We start from the raw sequence: 21404 nt of genomic DNA on the forward strand, positions 1-21404 counted from the left end.
TAACATGGATTACCTATTGCAAATGGTAGCTGGAGCTGAAATGATGTCCATGCTCGATGGATTCTTGAGGTACAATCAAGTAGAAGTGGAGGAGAAGGATCAACACAAAATGACTTTCACTACTCCTTAGGGTATTGTTCACATACCATAGAATGCCCTTCAAGCTCATTAATGTTGGTGCCACATTTTAAATATGTATGAGTAAAACATTTTCTGATCTAAATGACCAAATTATTGTTATATAACTAGATGATCTCACTATGTTTTCAAAGAAAAGGAAAAACCACATAGAAGATTTGAAGAAAGTTTTGCAAAGGTGCCGAGAGCACAAAATCTCTAAAAAATCCATTTTTTGTATGACAAAGGGAAAGCTTCTTGGTCACATAGTTTCCTAAGAGGGTATTAGAATTGACCTTGAGTGAGTTAAAGCCATCCGAAGGTTAAGCCTACCATGAAACAAAATAGGAGTTAAATTATTCTTTAGACAAGTGAATTTCCTTAGAAGATTCATGTCGAATTTTGCAGAGACAACTAAATTCATTGTAGACACGATGAAAGGAAATTCAAGTTTTAAATGGAATGAAGTTAGGAAACAAGCTTTCCAGAATATAAAGACTCCTATTGCTAATGCTACAGTACTATATCATTTGGATTATAAATTGGATTTCATCATTTACTGTTGTGCCTCTGAACACACCTTATCAACTATCCTTATGCAAGACAACAAAGAAGGAATAGAAGCCCCCATAGCCTTTATGAGTATACCTCTAAAAAACATGAGTTCAAATACTCACAAATTGAAAAACATGCCTTTGCAGTAGTTAAATCACTGAAGAATTTCAGGTTCTATATCTTACATTCGCATTTTGTGGTCTACGTACTGGATGTAGTAGTAAAAAGTGTGTTAACACAGCAAGGTGTAAGGTGCAATACAAGAGGAACGTGGACAGTGAAAATGCAAGAGTATGACATTGAAATAAGCCTACTAAGCTAGTGAGAGGCAATGCCTTGTACAAAGCAATTGCAACAAATAGAATTGTTGAAGAAAAAGAGGAATCAGGAGAAAAGCAGTAGGCATGCAAGATTCTTGGTTCAAAAATATTACCTACCTAGTGACCTATGAAGAATGTCCCGAAGGTATGACAACAAAACAAAGAAGAGATCTCAAGCCAAAAGCTATAGATGGCACTTTCCACAAATGCGTAAACAAACAACAATAGCAAAGGTTGTTGAGCACATTTCATGATGAAGCATGCAGCGGACATTTCTCATTCTTAGTCACGGCTTTCAAAATATTAAGATAGTGTTATTACTAGCCCAAAATGTTAAAGGACGCCTACTTCTAGGTGTCAAAATGTGAAAATGTAAGATGTTCACTAGGAGACCTCAGCTAGTTGCTCTACCTCTCAGACATGTTGTTATTGAAGGTCCTTTCCAACAATCAAGCCTCAACTTCATTGGTCCAATCAACCCAATATCCAGTGTTGGTCACTAGTATGTCATAACTGCGACCGATTATTTCACCAAGTGGGTGGAGGCAAAAGCAACTAAGAAAGCTACTTTTGAAGTAGTGTGTGAATTTGTTAATGAAAACATATTGGTTAGATTTGGGGTCCCTATCAACCTAGTAATGGATAATGCGTCATATTTTTCTTCAGTTGAGACCACTAAGTTTTGTTTTGAACATGACATCACAGTCAATAATTCATCTGCCAATTTCTCGCAAGGAAATGGTCAAGCAGAATCTAGCATCAAAAATTTGATGAATATTGTTAAGAAATTGGTGTCGAATAATAAAAAAAATTGGTATAAGAAAATTCATGAGGCACTGTGGGTAGATAGGGTGACCCCTAAGAGAGTAATTGGTATATCTCTTTTCAAATTAGTCTACGGGATTGAAGTTAATCTTCCATTACCCTTGGAATTAGCTATGAGCAAATTCAGAATAGTAATTGAAGAAGATGTCTATAGAGATGGTTTAGAAAAGAGGATTTTGTACTTAAGCAAGCTTGAAGACGAAAGAGAAGAAATCATGGATCATATCACACAACACCAAATGCGCATGAAGAGCCTGTTTGATAAAAGGGCGAGACCACAAAAATTCATGGTAGGAGATAGCATATTATTGTGGGATAAGCGAAGAACACCAATGGGTATGCATAAGAAATTTGACACATTGTGGAAGGGTCCATTCAATATTCATCAGGTATTCGAGAACAACTCATTTAAATCAGCATACCCAAATGGCGAGGGGCTACCCCTGACTTACAATGGTTAGGATTTGAAACTTTATCAAATTTCAAATTGAAAATAGGTAACCCCTGTATTGTACTTAGTTTCGTTTAGTTCCTTCTCTTTGTGTTTTCCTAGTTAGGTTTCCCTTGCTTTCTTCTTTTCCTTGTTTTTCATTGCTTTAATTTTGTTGTGTAGCCACCTTTTAGTTTGTGTGAAACCAGAGATTTTGGATTCCTTGCTTGGGTATGGCTTACCCAAGTCCCCAGAAAAAGCCAACTGTTGCCCCACTTTTCTTCCTCTAACCGATTAGTAAAGTAGAAATTTGTGCTTCAGTAAGGTCCCAAGCATGTTCAAGTCTAGATCTAAGCTCCCCTAGGTGGAAAGAGTTTTCATCAGATTTTTCATTCTCCCCTTCTCCACATTTCATGTAGCCGGGTGGTTCTCCTTTTTGAAGTAGGGATTTTATGGGTAGCTTAGTACCTAATCTGATGGAAATTCATATTGCTTGTGCAAAGATCATCTACAAAGTTATATCTACTTGAAATCTGTCATTTACTCAATAAAAATAGAGGCTTGTAGAAATTTGGACGTTGTCTTCTCCTCGGCAGGTTTTCAACCCATGAAGATGATTTTTCGCAAAAGAGTTCCAAATGATGCATACGAGTCAAAACAAGACAATAATGAAGTGCTTTATGATAATTTCCTTTTCCTTGATGATTATCTACCTTAGGAAGTATTCAGGATTCATCATTGCTCTAATAATCATTTTAGGCGAAAAACTCAAAATCAACTTCTCCTCAGCGGGTTTTCAACCTATGAAGTTGGTTTTCCATAAAGGGCAATTTTGAAGGAAAGGAAACAAAAGGCGGGTCCCTAATGAATTTTCACACTCACTTTAGACATTTCTAAACCCAAAGGAAACCATAGTCGAAAGGTGAAGTAAAACGAAAGCCTGGGTGAAGAAATGAAAACTGTCTTCTCCTTGGCAGGTTTTCAACCCATGAGGACAATTTTCTAGATCTTAAAGAAAATCAAGCTTGGAAGTAGACCGGACCCACAAATTGTGTGCAAAACTTCCAAAGATGATAACAGGAGTATCTTAACTATTGCGAGAAAAAGTTATTAAGCAAAATTCGACTCAACAGGTATTCTCTTACAAAGTATTCTATTTGTGACTTTCCAAAACTTAATGAGACACGGGAAAGTAAGTATGGGAGGACATAAAATTACCATTGGGCCAATAGAAAAATGAAAAGATGCCAAGATATCTGTTAAAACCATGCATTTATTATTTTAACAGATCTCTCCTTCAATTCATTCATGTGGCACAAATTCTAAAGATCAACAGATGAATTGAAGCTCCTATATAGATGGAGACATGAACAATTGCAAAAACTACCACTCTTGCTTGAACTGTTATTCTATTAATTTGCACAACTTTTTCAAAAAGCTAGTATCCGTGCATTTGCTATCCTTTTCATTCTGGAATTTGAAAATTCATTCTCAAATAGAATGGCAACTAGATTTGCGGGTTTTGATGAGTTGAACAGATTAAGTCTTCACTACAGAATTTCATGGATACTTCTCTTTGTTTTTAGGACATGCAAGATTTTCAGAAGAGAGTAAGATCGGAGCCAATACATCCCATTACTAAGAAGCTTTGAGGATGCGATCTAGTTGAGGTAGGTGGTTTTCCAGTTGCAATCCAAGCTCTAGAACTAATTTATGAATGCATAAATCATTATAATCCACACACCAGACAAATTGTGTTGCTAGATAATACAATATTGATCTCTATTGATGGGCAAGCTGTGGTGAATTGCCTTTGGATTCTGGAGTGAGAAAGAATTTTCAGATTTAACATTTGGAGGAGCCATTTCCAAATTCTCTGCGAAGAATATGATTTGGAGAAAAGAGATCATGCAATTATGGTTGCAAAACCATGGAGCGCCAAGAGTAATTTTCCCAAGTCTTTGTTTGGGACTAACTTCAAACCTGAACTTGTTGACATCATGGTCCTCTTACACAAGTTGAAAGGTGAGGTAGAAGATTGAAACTTTATTCAACAATATTTCTTTTTGGTGCAAGTCATCTTCTCTAATACCTAATATATTGATTGGGCATACGAGGTAAGCGAGAATCTATCCAATGCTCTTTGTGTCGCAAAATTCTACGACAAATTGTATATGTCTTCTTTCCTCATTTACATGTTAGCTTCTCTACAATTATGGCTAGGACTCCCAAGGGTGGAAAATTTCCTTGATGATGTGAAGTCTTATGAGTTCTACCCATGTTTATAATTAGAAATAGTTACACAGAGTATATAAGAGTTAATGATGCATTTACCATGAGAATCTGTAGGGAGCTCCAAGGATGCCCGAAGAGGAGATTCAACCCTAAAGCTATGGCGGCCATCAGTTAGCTCAGGAGTTATTTCATCCAGTTCTCATCCTTTTCACATTTTTGTCTTGCAGCTTTTGATAGATTCCCCTTGAAGCTGCCGAGATATCCAAGTGATATGATCGTGTTGATCGAGATTGTGAGGAAAGCAATTCAAGTGAACATGTTGACCAAGAGTTTAAAGAAGAAAGGTTATGATTTTCCTATGAAGGTCAGAGCTTTCAGTTGCAAGTCTCATTTTGATGCAAAGAACATGATAAAGGTGTTTGAAGATGAAATACAAGTTGGAGATGTATGAGGTCTTGAGGCCTATGTTTGATCCAAATGGGTATGCAAGAGATGCTGTGTAGATTGTAAGTGTAATCAAACATATCACTGCCATCGAAGATTATCGGGCTGATTTCCAAGACGAGTTCGAGAGTTGTGATCATGCTTTCACCAAGCTTACAATCGATCAAGTGAAGATGTATGAAATTAATATTGATGTTGAAGGAGTAGAGGATGATGGATAGAATATGTACAGTAACACCTATCTGACAAATTTAAGAGGCACTCCTATTAGTTCTGAACTTTATGAAGATGTAGGAGAGGATTTAGATGTTATGATGGCCCGAATTATCAAAAGGACCAAAAAATGGGTCCAATGGACCACAACCAAGAAGAGTTGAAGAAAAAGTACCATAGCTCAAGCCTTTCTAGCAGTTGTAGTGGCTCCCTCTTCTCAAGGTGACACATCAAGTGTAACACTAGCTATCAATCAAGGACTGGCCCAATCATCAAGCAGAGATGATCAACCCCCCGACAAGAACATTCCCCTAGCTTAGACTTTCTAGGACGACTCCCTCCCACTAATTGGATCCCCATTTGGAGCAAAGAAGAAGAAGGTAGAAGAAGCAAAAGATAGTACGACCACTCCTCCCCCTTCGTCTCGTAGTAGTCTAGTGCCATTTGTAAATACTGCACTTCTCTTGCCAAGTAGCCCTCAGGTATAAGTGGTGGATCTTGGAGATGGTGGAAGCAATGAGAGTGAGTCTACTAAATCTAATAAAGTAGGGAAGAAGACTTCAGGGGAAGAGAAGGGCCAAGGTTCTTCACAACTTGTTTCACAAACTCGAAAGAATCCTTTCTCTTTAGCTGCAAAAGCAATCACTCCTGGGAAAAAGAAAGATGTTTAGTATAGACTCTTTTGGGACTGCCTCTAAGGTAATAAGCACAAATTCATGGTTGGAGGACACCCTAGACAAAAACAGAAAGAGGACAGATGAAGGAGCTCCCAATAAAGATACTTTGTCTCTTGCTATTCGCTTTGGATCGACATTGAGCAAGGTCGAAAAGCACAAGATCTTGTCCATCCTCAGACAAGACCCTAAAACAGGGCATCTAACCATGGAGATTGTGAAGCCTACGAGGAAGGAAGAATTGAAGATATGTCTACATATGATTTTGCCTTGCACTCCATAGATCTTGGAGAAGCCATACATGACACCAAGGTTGGCTTGTGGAAGTCAACAAATGAGGTGATTGAAGGACAGCTGGAAAGCCTTAAATTGTCAAAGGTCAGGATGAAGGGGAAAATACAAGAATTGAATGGCTTCATCAGAAAATTGGTTACCCCATTGGCAAGCATCTCTGGGATGCCTATTACTAGCATATGTTTAGGCTCTCATCTCTCAGCTCTAGGAAGATAAGCACTTTGGGCATATTGGTAGAGAGTGGAGTGGGAAAATCAAGCTTGAAGGACTCTCCATTATAAAAAAAATTGGTAGTGTTGTGTTGAGGTTGGAAACAAAGAAAGATAACATATCAATGAATAGAGCCACCTTGGCTGCAGAGAAAACTAAGAGTGATGATTATGTTTCCTTGTTGAAGATGATTATCCTCATGAAGGTAAAGGAGGTTGTCGAAGCGAAGGTTTTGCCTAAACGAGATGAGCCCTTAGTCAAATGGTTTCAAAGCATGCAGTTCAAGTCTAAAATGATCATGACAACGGAGGAGGGGCTCAAACAAATTGAAGCCAAAGTAAAGAAGGAACAAGATAGAGATTATGAACTCTTAAGAGGTTTGCATATAGACTTGCAGACTAGTGGGCAAGGAAATGGTCAAGCAAAATCTAGCAATTTTTTTTTTGATGAATATTGTCAAGAAATTGGTGTCAGATAATCTGAAAAATTGGTATAAGAAAATTCATGAGGCGCCGTGGGTAGATAGGGTGACCCCTAAGAGAGCAATTGGTATATCTCCTTTTGAATTAGTCTACGGGATTGAAGCTAATCTTCAATTACCCTTGGAATTAGCTACAAGCAAATTGAGAATAGTAATTGAAGAAGATATCTATAGAGATGGTTTAGAAAAAAAGATTTTGTACTTAAGCAAGCTCAAACAGGAAAGAGAAGAAATCATGGATCATATCACACAACACCAAATGAGTGTGAAGAGCTTATTTGATAAAAGGGTGAGACCATGAAAATTCATGGTAGGAGATAACATATTATTGTGGGATAAGCGAAGAACACCAAAGGGTATGCATAAAAATAATTGACACCTTGTGGAAGGGTCCATTCAATATTTATCAAGCATTCGAGAACAACTCATTTAAATTGACATACCCAGATGGGAGGGTGCTACCCCTGACTTACAATGGTAATGATATGAAACTTTATCAAATTGAAAATTGAAAATAGGTAACCCCTGTATTGTACTATAGTTTCATTTAGTTCCTTCTCTTTGTGTTTTCCTAGTTAGGTTTCCCTTGCTTTCTTCTTTTCCTTGTTTTTCCTTGCTTTCATTTTGTTGTGTAGCGACCTTTTCATTTTTGCGAAACCAAAGATTTTGGATTCCTTACTTAGGCATGGCTTACCCAAGTCCCCAGATAGAGCCAATTGTTGCCCCAGTTTTCCTCTTCTAACTGATTAGTAAAGTGGAAATTTGTGCCTTGGTAATGTCCTAGGTATGTTCAAGTCTAGATCTAAGCTCCCCTAGGTGGAAAGAGTTTTTGTTAGATTTTTCATTCTCGCCTTCTCCACATTTCATAACCGGGTGGTTCTCCTTTTTGAAGTAGGGATTTGTGGGTAGCTTAGTACCTAATTCGATGGAAATTCATATCGCTCGTGCAAAGATCATCTAAAAAGTTATATATGCTTGCGGTTTGTCATTTACTCAATAAAAATAGAGGCTTGCGAAAATTTGGACTTTGTCTTCTCCTCGGTAGGTTTTCAACCCATGAAGCCAATTTTCCACAAAAGAGTTCCAAATGATGCATATGGGTCAAAACAAGACAATAATGAAGTGCCTTGTGATAGTTTCCTTTTCCTTCATGATTATCTACCTTAGGAAGTATTCAGGATTCGTCATTGCTCTAATAATCATTGTAGGTGGAAAACTCAAAATCAACTTCTCCTTGGTAGGTTTTCAACCCGTGAAGTTGGTTTTTTGTAAAGGGAAATTTTGAAGGAAAGGAAACAAAAGGTGGGTCCCTAATGAATTTTCACACTCACTTTAGACATTTCTGAACTCAAAGGAAACCATAGTCGAAAGGTGAAGTAAAGCTAAAGTCTGGGCAAAGAAATGAAAATTGTTTTCTCCTCAGTGGGTTTTCAAACCATGAGGACAACTTTCTAGATCTTAAAGAAAATCAAGCTTGGAAGCAAATTGGACCCACAAATTTTGTGCAAAAATTCTAAAGATGATAACAAAAGTATGCTAACTATTGCAAGAAAAAGTTATTAAGCAAAATTCGACTCAATGGGTATTCTCTTACGGAGTATTCTATTTGTGACTTTCCAAAACTTAATGGGAAACACTGAGGACATAAAATTACCATTGGGCCAACAAAAAAGTGAAAAGACACTGAGATATCTGTTAAAACCATGCATTTACTATTTCAACGGATCTCTCTTTCAATTTATTCATGTGGTACAAATTCTGAAGATCAACATATGAATTGAAGCTCCTATATAGATGGAGACATGAACAATTGCAAAAACTACTGCTCTTGCTTGAACTGTTATTCTGTTAATTTGCACAACTTTTTCAAAAAGCTAGTATCTGTGCATTTGCTATCCTTTTCATTCTGGAATTCAAAATTCATTCTTAAACAGAATGACAACTAGATTTGCGGGTTTTGATGAGTTGAACAGAATTAAGTCTTCACTGCAGAATTTCACAGATACTTCTCTTCGTTTCTATGACATGCAAGATTTTTAGAAGAGAGTGAGATCAGAATCAATACATCCCATTACTGAGAAGCTCTGAGGATGCGAGCTAGTTGAGGTAGCAGGTTTTCTAATTGTAGTCCAGGCTCTAGAACTAATTTATGAATGCATAAATCATTATAATCCATACACCAGGTAGATTGTATTGCCAAATAATACAGTATTGATCTTTATTGATAGGCAAGCTGTGGTGAATTACCTTTAGGTTTTGAAGTGGGAAAGAATTTTCAGATTGAACATTTGGAGGAGCCATTTCCAAATTCTCCGCAAAGAAGATGATTTGGAGAAAAGAGATCATGCAATCATGGTTCCAAAAACCACGAAGCACCAAGAGTAAGGTTCCTAAGACTCTGTTTGGGACTAACCTCAAACTTGAAATTGTCGACATCATGGTCCTCTTACACAGATTGAAAGTTGAGGTAGAAGCTTTAAACTTTGTTGAGCAATATTTCTTTTCAGTGCAAGTCATCTACTCTGATACCTAATATATTGATTGGGCGTATGAGGTAAGCGAGAATCTGTCCAATGCTCTTTGTGCCACAAAATTCTACAATACATTCTATATGTCTTCTTTCCTCACTTGCATGTTAGCTTTTCTACAATTATTGCTAGGCCTCCCAAGGGTGGATAATTTCCCTGATGATTGGAAGTCTTATGAGTTCTACCCATATTTATAATTGGAAAATAGTTATGCAGAGTATGTAAGAGTTAATGATGCATTTACCATGATAATTTGTAGGGAGCTCCAGGAATGCCTGGAGAGGAGATTCAACCCTGAAGCTATGGTGGCCATCAGTTAGTTTAGGAGTTATTTTATCCAGTTCTCATCCTTTTTATATTTGCATCTTGCAACTTTTGACAAATTCTCCTTGAAGTTGCCGAGATATCCATGTGATATGATTGTGTTGATCGAGATCGTGAGGCAAGCAATTCAAGTGAACGTGCTGAGAAGCAGTTTAAAGAAGAATGGTTATGAGTTTCCTATGAAGGTGGGAGCTTTCAACTTCGAGTCTCGTTCTAATGTAAAGGACATGCTAAAGGTGTTTGAATATGAAATACAAGTTGGAGATGTATGAGGTCTTGAGGCCTATGTTTGATCTAAATGGGTATGCAAGAGATGTTCTATAGATTGGAAGTGTAATCAAACATATCACCGCCATTGAAGATTACTAGGTCGATTGCAAAGACGAGTTCTAAAGCCATGATCATGCTTTCACTAGGCTTACAATGGATCAAGTGAAGATGCATGAAAGTAATATTAATGTTGAAGGAGTAGAGGATGACGAACAAAATATGTACAATAACACCTATCTAACAAAGTTAAGAGGAACTTCTATCAGTTGTGAACCTTACAAAGATGTAGGAGAGGATTTAGATGTTATGATGGCTTGGATTATCAAAAGGATCGAAAAATGGGTCCAATGGACCATAATCAGGAAGAGTCGAAGCAAAATTACCATAGCTCAAACCTCTCTAGTAGTTGTAGTGCCTCCCTCCTCTCAAGGTAGCACATCAAGTGTAACACTGGTTATCACTCAAGGACTGGCCCAACCATCAGGTGGAGGTGATCAAGCCCCCAACAAGAACATTACCCTAGCTCAGACTTTCTAGGATGGCTCCCTCCCAGTAATTGGATCCCCATTGGAAGCAAAGAAGAAGATGGTAGAAGAAGCAAAAGATAGTGCGACCACTCCTCTCCCTTCACCTCATAGCAGTCTAGTCTCGTTTGTAAGTACTGCACTTTTCTTGCCAAGTAGCCCTCAGGTATAAGTGGCGGTGGATCTGGGAGATGGTGGAAGCAGTGAGAGTGAGTCTATTGAATTTGATAAAGCAACAAATAATACTTCAGGGGAAGAGAAGGGCCAAGGTTCTTCACAACTTGTTTCACAAACTCTGAAGAATCCTTTCTCTTCAATTACGAAAGCAATCACTCTAGCGAAAAGAAAGATGTTTAGCATAGATTCATGGTTGGAGAATACCTTAGATAGAAAGAGAAAGAGGAGAGACGAAGGAGCTCCTAACACAGATACTCTGTCTCTTGCTATCTACTTTGGATTGACATTGAGTAAGGTGAAAAAGTACAAGATCTTGTCCATCCTCGAATGAGACCTTGAAACAGGGCATTTGACCATGGAGATTGTGAAGCCTACCAAGGAAGGAAGAATTGAAGATATGTCTACATATGATTTTGCCTTACACTCCATAGATCTTGGAGAAGCCATACATGACACCAAGGTTGGCTTGTGAAAGTCAACAAATGAGGTGATTGAAGGACAATTGGAAAGCCTTAAATTGTCAAAATTTAGGATGAAGGTGGAAATACAAGAACTGAATGGCTTCATCAGGCAATTGGTCACCTTGTTGGCAAGCATCTCTGGGATGCCTATTACTAGCAGATGTTTAGGCTCTCAGCTCTCAGCTCCAGGAAGATAAGCACTTTGGGTATATCGGTAGAGAGTGGAGTGGGAAAATCAAGCTTGAAGGACTCTCCATTATAGAGAAAATTGGTAACATTGTGTTGAGGTTGGAAACAAAGAAAGATAACACATCAACGAATAGAGCCACCTTAGTTGTAGAGAAAATCGAGAGTGATGATTGTGTTTCCTTGTTGAAGATGATTATCCACATGAAGGTAAAGGAGGCTGTCGAAGCAAAGATTTTGCCTAAAGGAGATGAGCCCTTAGTCAAATGGTTTCAAAGCATGCAGTTCAAGTCTGAAATGATAATGACAACAGAGAAGGGGCTTAAAGAAATTGAAGCCAAAGTAAAGAAGGAGCAAGATAGAGATTATGAACTCTTAAGAGGTTTGCATACAGACTCGCAGACTAGTGGGCAAGGAAAGGCGATCATTGGAGTAGCTGTAATGTAGATAAATTTCTCTAACTTCATAGATAGTCTGACAAGATTATCTTTCAGTCACCAGAATACTGTGTCCGACCTCCAGAAACTTGGTGGATGCATACACATGGCCATGGAAGAATTACAAGACCGGCTGGGTGTCATCAAAGATCTGGCCCAAGAACATTCTAAATGGCTCTTGAGATACACCAATGTACACATCCATAGGCATGAGCTAATTCCAATCATTGTTGCTACCAAGGCCTATAGGACAAAAGCAGAAAAAGGAAAGAAGGTGAAGTGATTCATATTCTGCCTCTTTCATATTTCAATGTAATCATTGTCATGGACAAATGAGCTCTTTGCTACTTGTTATTTTTGAAGAGATGAACCGATTGAACTTCCTTTGTAATGATCATCTCAGAATCAGATTGAAAATTTAAGAAAATGTTGGCTAATTTTCGATGTGAAATACTTGATGTTGCAGAGTCAATTGAATGGTATTTTGTGTCAATTATTTTCTATTCCAAGCTGTTAGTTGTTAATTGTTTGTCTTCTCTTTTATCTGAATTGAGACAAGGAACGAACAAAGCTTCATTCCCTTGTTTTGAAACAACGAGTTGAATATGACAAGTACTATCATCGTAGGTTCGAAAGAGATCCTTAGGTGTTTTCCTTTAAGTTAGTCTCTCTTTCTCTACAGTTTAGTTTCTAATTGTTTTAGTTTAGCAGCAGTTAGTATGCAACATTGAATTGTTATGTCTCGTGAATTCATAAGACATGTGAGTTCATAAATTAAATTAATCCTTTGAAACCTTTTCTTGCCCGAGTTAAATCCTGTATAGGTTTGGCTCGGTTTGCCTCTCTTGTTCTTGGGTTAAGAACATATCCTGTTTAGATTTAGGAACAAACATAATTCATTGCAAATCAACAATAGGGACCTATACCTAATAATTCAGAGGGAAGTTAGTCTTCTTAGAAGCAACTTTCCGACTATTGTAACTAGGAATTGTTCACAACTAGAGCATCTAAGAGTTAAAATCAAAAGGAACAAATATGTTTACCAACACAATTGATGATCAACTGGCTACCACATCTAAAGGTATGCCTACTTTTTCATTTATGTATCATCCTAATTGTAAATACACTCCTTTATCTAAATCTTTACCCATGGCGATAATGAAGTTGATTAGTGCTAACATTATGAAATTCCTCCTATCTATCCCATTGACACTAACAAACCAATGCTTAAGTCATTTGATCACAATGCTTTTTGTCAATACCATCATCAACCTAGTCATGATAAAGTCTTATGCTTCAAAAATGCTATTCAAGACCTTACTAATTCCAATGCTATCTATTGATACTGAGGTTAAAAGTATAAATAAATCCATAGCACCTCCTAATTAGAATTTGCAAATCTACACCAACCCCTTGCTTTCACATTCAACAAATGTCATTATTCAACCTTCTTCTCTTGTTACTAACATTAATTACAATGACAAGGTTAAATAAGCTAATCATGAGGACAAGCTCTATATACCCTAATATCGAATTTGTTTGCTAGTATTTCCAGTTATGTTCAACTGTAGGGCATACACACACTACATGGTCCTAAGACAGGGTTACAAATTTGAAAAATTTAAGAAAATAAAAACGTTATAAATTCGTCTTCAATAATACCTAATTGAGGGGCTGGGACGAGAAAAGCTAGAGTTGTCAATTGTCAGTGGATTGTCAGTTATTAAACACCTAGGAACACGTTGAACTTTACAGGAAGTAAATAATGACCATGTGCTTATAGTGTTGCAACCATAATAACATTCAATTGTAGGACACATCGTATGATCTTGATGAAGGATTGCAAATACATTCTTACGAAGAGAAAAAGTTGCAAATTTGAAAAACTTAACAAAATAAACACCTAAAAAACTCCTTTTTGATCAGACCTACTTGAGAGGTTGGGGCGACAAAAGCTAGAGTTGCATTGACAAGTGAAATTAGTGTTATTTGCAAAGATAAAACCAAAACAAAACCTAAACAACCTCTACAAGTTTGTTGAGAATTATCAAAATCAATGTTACTCATAAATATTGAATTGCATTGGAAAAGAAAACATTAAACTTCTCCCAAAAAATGATTCAAAGACACAAACATCGAGCAATAATTTTCAAATGCGGAATATAACACTCAAATAGACGAGACATGACCTTTGAAAATCCTACTCACATTTACCTTATGGCTCTCATCTCCTTCCACTCATACATTTGAGAAATAATGATTGAAGGTTTAAACACTATAGATGAACATTTTGGAGAGGCAAAGGCTAGAAATAACTGAATTTTGAACATCTATTAATAAAAATTTAATACGTGCATAAACATTGCATGCAACTTCCTCACATTTGTACCTTTCAATAATTTAATTTGTAATTTTATTAATTTTTTGTAAAAAAAATTGATTTTCTCAGTGCCTTTTTAACTCACGACTATAGAATAGTAATTAATTAATATTATTAATTTTTTAAAATATATTTAAATTTTCAAATTTTAAAAAACATAATAGACTTAAAAAATCTTGAAATATAATTTGGTCAATTTAAAATAAAACTACAGGAATTAATAATAATAATAAAATCTGTCGTCTTGATGTCTACTTACGAAAAAATTGTACTAAGAATTAATTGTCAAACAATTTATCAAGAAACAATTAGTCTCGCTGCTCATTAATCCACACTCTCCAGGTTAATATTAAGAAATAATTAATCTCTCTGCTCATTAATCCACACTCTCCAGGTTAATATTAAGAAATAATTAATCTCTCTGCTCATTAATCCACACTCTCCAGGTTAATATTAAGAAATAATTAATCTCGCTGCTCATTAATCCACACTCTCCAGGTTAATATTAAGAAATAATTAATCTCTCTGCTCATTAATCCACACTCTCCAGGTTAATAAAATCAGTAGATTCAATACTTGACCCAACTCTCAATAAATAAATAAATAATAAAAAATAAAAAATCAATTACCAGAACTTTCCAGATATCGTACTTTTTGTATTATTTTATTATTATTATTATGCACTTTGCCCAATAAACCCCTTAAAGATGGAGGGCATTGACTGAAAAGGTTCAAATTTCCAGACATGCAAAGAGCAGATTCATTCCAGAGAGCTTGGATTGTATCAATACCGTTCTATCCTAAATCTCCGACAAGAGATTTTGATCCTCTTTTGGCAAATGCCTGTAGAGCTCCGCTAGTCTGACGGAAAAATCTCCAATTTGGCGGGTCACGGAAACGCCGTACATATTATTAAATGATCCCCATAGTGGCGCAAACACGTGTCAATCCCACAGAAGATCCTAACTTACGTGGCGCACAGATATGAGCTAAGCTATACCTTCATGGTTTTATTATTACTGCATATGCCACCCACACCAGCCAATGGGATACGTTTTTTTTGCTTTTCCGCCGCCGAAAGCTTAAAAAAGTACTATTGAATCGAAGCGCACGGCTTACTGAAAAATAGCAGAATTGGAACTCATAATGCCCTCGTAAATCGCCGTAAAAATCTTTTAAATTCAGAGGAAGACAAACGGCCTCAATCAGGATTCAGTCGTTTTCTCTGGTGTTGGAATTTAAAGCCAGCGATTTGCTTTCTTTGATTTTTGTCATTTTGATGAGTAAGTACAGTAATCTCCTGATTTGCATAATGTTCAAATGAGGAGCAATTTTGCTTTATCCTTTTGACCATTTTGCCTTTTAGAATCTTAACGGTCGCATTTGAATGGTATAGTAAGAAGAACTATTAACTGTTCTGGGATATTCTGTTTCCAAACTTCTTTCACTCGGTCGCGAGTTCCATTCTCCGTGGGCTCCGTTTAAAGGTTTTCCTGGGGTCTGTTTTCAGCTTTATTTGAGGTTCTTTAGGAACATTAGCTTTAAGTTTTTGGGAGATTTGATTTTGCATGTAAGAGTCTCTTAGTACGTCACGGCTTTAATTCTTTTAATTGAAATATGCAAATGATCTCTTTTCTCGTTTATTTCTTAATTCGTATGCTTTTTATTACCTTTGGTGAAATGCCTGCCTTGAGTTTTGTCCTCCGTCAAGTTATGTAACGTTGCTCAATTTGTTGTGCTTTTTTTGGAGTTAATGGTGGAGGAAAGCTCTAAATTTATGTTTTCTCGAAATTGTGCTTCTGTAGGTCGAGGTTTCAATGCTCGCTGGGCTACTTAAACTTCCTCCAGGATTTGCTGCATCTCTGAGCATATAAATTTGTGTAGGTAGGCCGCTGGTTCGTATTTTGATAACTTGCAGAAATGGAGCTTCCTCCGCCCCCGGCAAACGATGCTGCCGCCGATATGCTTCTTCCTCCGCCACCTGCTACTCCTGCTGTTCCTCCCGTGAAGTTCGGTCTAGCCGCACGGCCTGGTCATGGCAAAAATGGCAACCGGATTTCCCTGCTAGCTAACCATTACCGGGTTCGCTTTGAGATCAAAGAGCTTTACCATTATGATGTAAGCTAATATTTTTGCCTCATCTATTGAACTTTTTGCGCAGTTAATTGAATTTTTATAGTAGTTTGAGTATGGCTGCATTTCGATGTATTCAGGTTAACATTGATCCGGAACCTCTCAAGGGTTGCAGTTACAGCGTCATAATGGAGACATTTAAACAGCAGGCGGATAATTTGAACAATGCGATACCTGCATACGATGGACACAAGAGTCTTTACACGGCCAGGCCCTTGGGCAATGTTGTTGAGCTTGACGTCGTCCTGTCGGAAGGCCAGGGGGGAGATCTAAGGAGGTCAGATACTTTATTTTCTCCCTTTTCTACTTTCCCGCCCCGGCCTTAATTTCAAGGCAGCTACAAAAATATTGGTGCTGTGTATTTTAAGTTTTATCTTACGTATCGAGTGGATGTCTTCTTAATTTCCATGAACAGGGAACTTAAGAAGACTTTAACCTAAAAAATTCTCTCGGAAAGAAAATCTAATCTGACCTCTCATTTTTAAGGGTTCTCAATTGAAAAAATATGTTCTGCATTACGACAGATTAGGCTGAAAATGATGTCTAATGATGCTAATACGAGAGAGTCTGCTGGTTTTTTTTTTTGAGTTGAAATGGAGTAGTCTAAAACAGTATTAGCTACATTTTCAGAATATATTTGAACACATGCTGAAGATACGATTTGATGCCTTCTCAGCATATCTTTAGCCAAATTATACAAAAAAAATCTGCAAAAAGTCGAAATGTATGACGGAGTACTGAAAAAGTTTTTGGGGTTTAGATTTCCTTCTCCTCATTTATATTGTAAATAACTTTCAAAGGTTTCAGGCTTTTGATTGATTGTGATTTTGTGGGCATGTAAGTATTTTTAGGCTTCTGCACTTTTCGATTGCATTGTCATTTGGACATACATTTAACTAATAAATGTCTCACCGTGTTGAATGTAAAAAAAAACTCAGAAATCAGTACCTCTCTTAGAGGTTGGTAACTGAGTTGAATTATTTAAGCTTGAACTTCTCTCTCGCAGAATTATCTTCGTTAGTATCAGCTGGATATTCTTTGTTGTCAATTCTCGTCACTAGTATCAGCTTGTTATTCTTTGTTGTCAATTCTCGTCACTTGTAGTTTGTCCTTCTCAAGCACGCTTAGAATGAAATAAAAACACACTTCAATGTGTTTAGTCCGAATGTGAAAGGCAGCTGCCTTTGCTAAATGAGTAGCACTATTGCTATCACAAAACAGGATAGAACCATATTGTGGACAATCCGAATCACCAAATAAGCCCTGCAACCATATAATTTTTTTGCTCCTTAAGGGAGAGCAACGTTTTCAGCTTCTGTTGTAGAAAGTGCGACTACTTGTTGCAACCTTGAAACCCAATTGGTCGCTACGCCAGGAAACATAATTACAGAACAAGTAGTTGACTTTCTCATGTTTAAATCATCGTACTCCAGGAAATATAATTACAGAACAAGTAGTTGACTTTCTCATGTTTAAATCATTGGCCATATGAGAATCAGTAAAACCTTGCCACCAAATTACAAAACATAATCCGATATACCTTTTAGATACCTCAAAATCCAATTAACTACATTCCAATGTGGTTTGCCCGGGTTATTCGTAAATTTGTTTACTGCTCCCATGGCATAGGCAATATTTGGGCGAGTCCACACCTTAGCATACATAAGACTAAGTAAAGCTGAATAATATGGGTTGCCCTTCATTTCTGATGGCTGAAGTTAAACAAAAATGATCAGCCTATGGAGTGCTGGCCGCATTGACAATTCACCATGCTAACCCTGTCCAAAACTCTGAGAATATAGCGTTCTTGTGACAACTTGATTTCTTTCTTCTGTATATCCTGGGTAATGGTCATACCCAGTATCTGTCTTGCTGCTCCTAAATCTTTCATTGCGAATTGTTGCGCTAAATGTTGCTTTAATTCACAAATAAGGTTCATACTAGTGCTGGTAACCTTCATGTCCCCAACATGGAGAAAGAGAAGAACAAATGCACCATTGGATAACTTTTTGTATTAAATTCATCGGCTATATCAGAATCAGTAAAACCTTGCCGCCAAAATACAAAACATAATCCGAAATACCTTTTAGATACCTAAAAATCCAATTAACTACATTCCAATGTGGTTTGCCCGGGTTATTCAGAAATTTACTTACCACCCCCATTGCATAGGCAATATTCGGGCGAGTGCACACCATAGCATACATAAGATTAACTATAGCTGAAGAATATGGACTGCCCTTCATTTCTGATTGTTCCTCTTGCGCATTTCTGATGGCTGAAGTTAAACGAAAATGATCAGCCTATGGAGTGCTGACCACATTGACATTCACCACACTAAACCTGTCCAAAACTCTTAGAATATAGTGGTCTTGTGAAAACTTGATTTCTTTCTTCTGTCTATCCTGGATAATGGTCATACCAAGTATCTGTCTTGCTGCCCCTAAATCCTTCATTGTAAGTTGTTGTGCTAAATGTTCTAATTCACAAATAAGGTTCATACTAGTGCTGGTAACCAACATGTCCCCAACATAGAGCAAGAGAAGAATAAATGCACCATTGGATAACTTTTTGTAATAAACTCATCGGCTATATCAGAATCAGTAAAACCTTGCCACCAAAATACAAAACATAATCTGAAATACCTTTTAGACACCTCAAAATCCAATTAACTACATTCCAATGTGGTTAGCCCGGGTTATTCATAAATTTACTTACCGCTTCCATTGCATAGGCAATATTCGGGCGAGTGTGCACCATAGCATACATAAGACTAACTACAGCTGAAGAATATGGACTGCCCTTCATTTCCGATTGTTCCTCTTGTGCATTTCTGATTGCTGAAGTTAAACGAAAGTGATCAGCCTATGGAGTGCTGACCGCATTGATATTCACCACACTAAATTTGTCCAAAACTCCGAGAATATAGTGTTCTCGTGACAACTTGATTTCTTTCTTCCGTCTATCCTGGATAATGGTCATACCAAGTATCTGTCTTGCTGCCCCTAAATCCTTCATTGCAAGTTGTTGTGCTAAACGTTGTTTTGATTCACAAATAAGGTTCATACTAGTGCTGGCCCCAACATAGAGCAGCAGAAGAACAAATGCAATCATTGGATAGCTTTTGTAATAGACTCATGGATCAGATTCATATCATACAAACTGATGCTCAATCATAAAGCTACAAACTTAAAGGTACCACTGCCTAAGCTTCTCTTTACAAACTGATGCTCAATCATAAAGCTACAAACTTAAGGTACCACTGCATATGGGCTTGCTTGAGCCCATATAAGCTTCTCTTTAACTAGAAATATGAATGCATTTGTCCATGTTTTACAAAACCTTTGGGCTGCATCATGTATAATTCTTCATTTATGTCACCATGAAGAAATGCCATTTTGACAATCAATCTATTCAAGATTATGAACTACAACCAATCCTGAAATGGCACAAATGGAAGTCATTTGACTATTGTTTAGAAGATTTCAATTCCTATTTGTTGATCAAAGCCTTTCACAGTGACTCTGGCTTTGTATCTTCTCTAACCTCCATTTGTATTCAAAGCTCTACGATTTGGCGGTTTTGGAACCAAATCCCAAGTTTCGTTTGCCATCAAAGAGTATATTTCTTCTTGTATTACATCCTTCCAATTTTGACAATCAAGTGCTTTGCAAGTAGCTTTTAAGGTTGTAGGCTTTATTTGATCAAAGAGCAAATAGCTCTGGTTCTACCTCTTCTGAAAGCAACAATTCATAGTATGAATTTTTTTCAGAATTTTTCTTTGTTGGGTGGACCTCCTCAACCCTGGATTATGAATGAAATCAATATTATCTTATTAGCATCATTATTTCTCTTAATGGTCCTCCGTCCTTGCACTTTTCCCCTTCCAATGTTTGTGATTGTTTGGCCGAATTAATGTTCTGCGTGTTCATCGCTTTGTGTATAGTTTTAACATTTTCTGAATTGTTTTGACCAATATTAATTGAGTTGGTCCTTTCCATTCAGTTCTCCTATGTTCCTTGCTTGTAAGAATGACGAATGGTATTATTACCTATGGTATCCACTGCCCTCCCTTCATTGCATGGAGGAAGTTGGGAATGGGCTGCGCCCTTGTTTTTTGTTTGAAAATGATGGTTTGCTTCATTGAATTGAATTGTTGTAGGTGGAATTTTGTTATAACTTTGTGGTTCATTCCTTACTAAGTCTTTCGAGGCTTGTGTGGAGGAATGAGCACATCCTCCTAGCGTAGCATTTAGTGGATGTTCTATCTCAATCTTTGCTTTGTTAGCACAATTTTCTCGAAGTGTTCATGGTTGTAGATGTTCAGTCCAACCTTGCATGGGAATGGTTCTTCCTGAATGTGTCTACATAGCGTCCAAGGGTGTGTGGCATGACAAGTCTACAAATTGGGGAGAAATGGCGGATGCCACGAGAATTGCATAAGTTGTGCAGAACAATTTTGGCTTTCATGCTAGCTACCTTGCAATTCATGGCATTTGAGCTGCTTTCCATGCCAAATTATGGTAGTGTGATTCAACCTCAAACTCCTGTGAAACAAAGAATGGGGGAGTTCATATAATCGGAGTAGCTTGTTCGGAATTAGAGAGAGCATTGCCAGAAAAATTAGAAGACGAAGATGAAACAAGGGCAAGTGGCAAGGAAAATGTCAGTGAAAAAGGATTATTAGGATGCAATGTCTGCAAATTACCACCAGTAGATGACCTCTGAGAAATTATTTTGCACTACCGCTGTGGGCACATATTCTTTCTCTGGTGTTGCTTGTATTAGTAACGCTGGGAACATCTCTGCAGCATGTAATCTGATTAATACGATCCCATAATTGAAAACTGAACTGATCTTTGCGATAGCCCACAAAGATACATTTATAAGACATAATTTGGTCCTTTTTTCCTTAGGAATATGTGCATGGGCTTAACAATCAAATGCTCGAATGTGCGATTAAGAAATCCTCTTAACATTTCTACGGCATGTAATCTGATTAATACGATCCCATGATTGAAAATTGAACTGATCTTTGCCATAGGCCACAAAGATACACTTATAAGACATAACTTGGTCTTTTTTTCCTTAGGAATATGTGCATGGGCTTAACAATCAAATGCTCGGATGTGCGATTAAGAAATCTTCTTTCCCAACGATTTGTCTTTCGTAATACCAAAATCAAG

The 21404-nt window shown here is 37.2% G+C and overlaps 1 protein-coding gene across 9 annotated transcripts in view; it reads left to right on the forward strand.

Moving 5' to 3' along the window:
- The first annotated feature begins 15119 nt into the window (after nucleotides 1–15119).
- LOC149532930 (protein argonaute 1-like) overlaps nucleotides 15120–21404 on the forward strand; it is a 63461-nt gene continuing 57176 nt past the window's right edge. For 2 of the 9 annotated variants that reach the window (XM_089807037.1, XM_089807045.1), the window contains exons 1-3: nucleotides 15137–15368; nucleotides 15891–16203; nucleotides 16299–16495. In XM_089807037.1, the coding sequence (XP_089663163.1) occupies nucleotides 16006–16203; nucleotides 16299–16495 (395 nt within the window). In that variant the 5' untranslated portion in view covers nucleotides 15137–15368; nucleotides 15891–16005. Of the gene's footprint in view, nucleotides 15369–15455; nucleotides 15656–15701; nucleotides 15796–15890; nucleotides 16204–16298; nucleotides 16496–21404 lie in introns of those variants that run through there. The other 7 variants (XM_089807038.1, XM_089807043.1, XM_089807042.1 and 4 more) reach the window with 6 other exon arrangements.

Source organism: Cupressus sempervirens, chromosome 10 (assembly GCF_028749045.1).
Source record: "Cupressus sempervirens isolate cs-2001-9-10 chromosome 10, ASM2874904v1, whole genome shotgun sequence".
NCBI classification, from domain to species: Eukaryota; Viridiplantae; Streptophyta; class Pinopsida; order Cupressales; family Cupressaceae; genus Cupressus; species Cupressus sempervirens.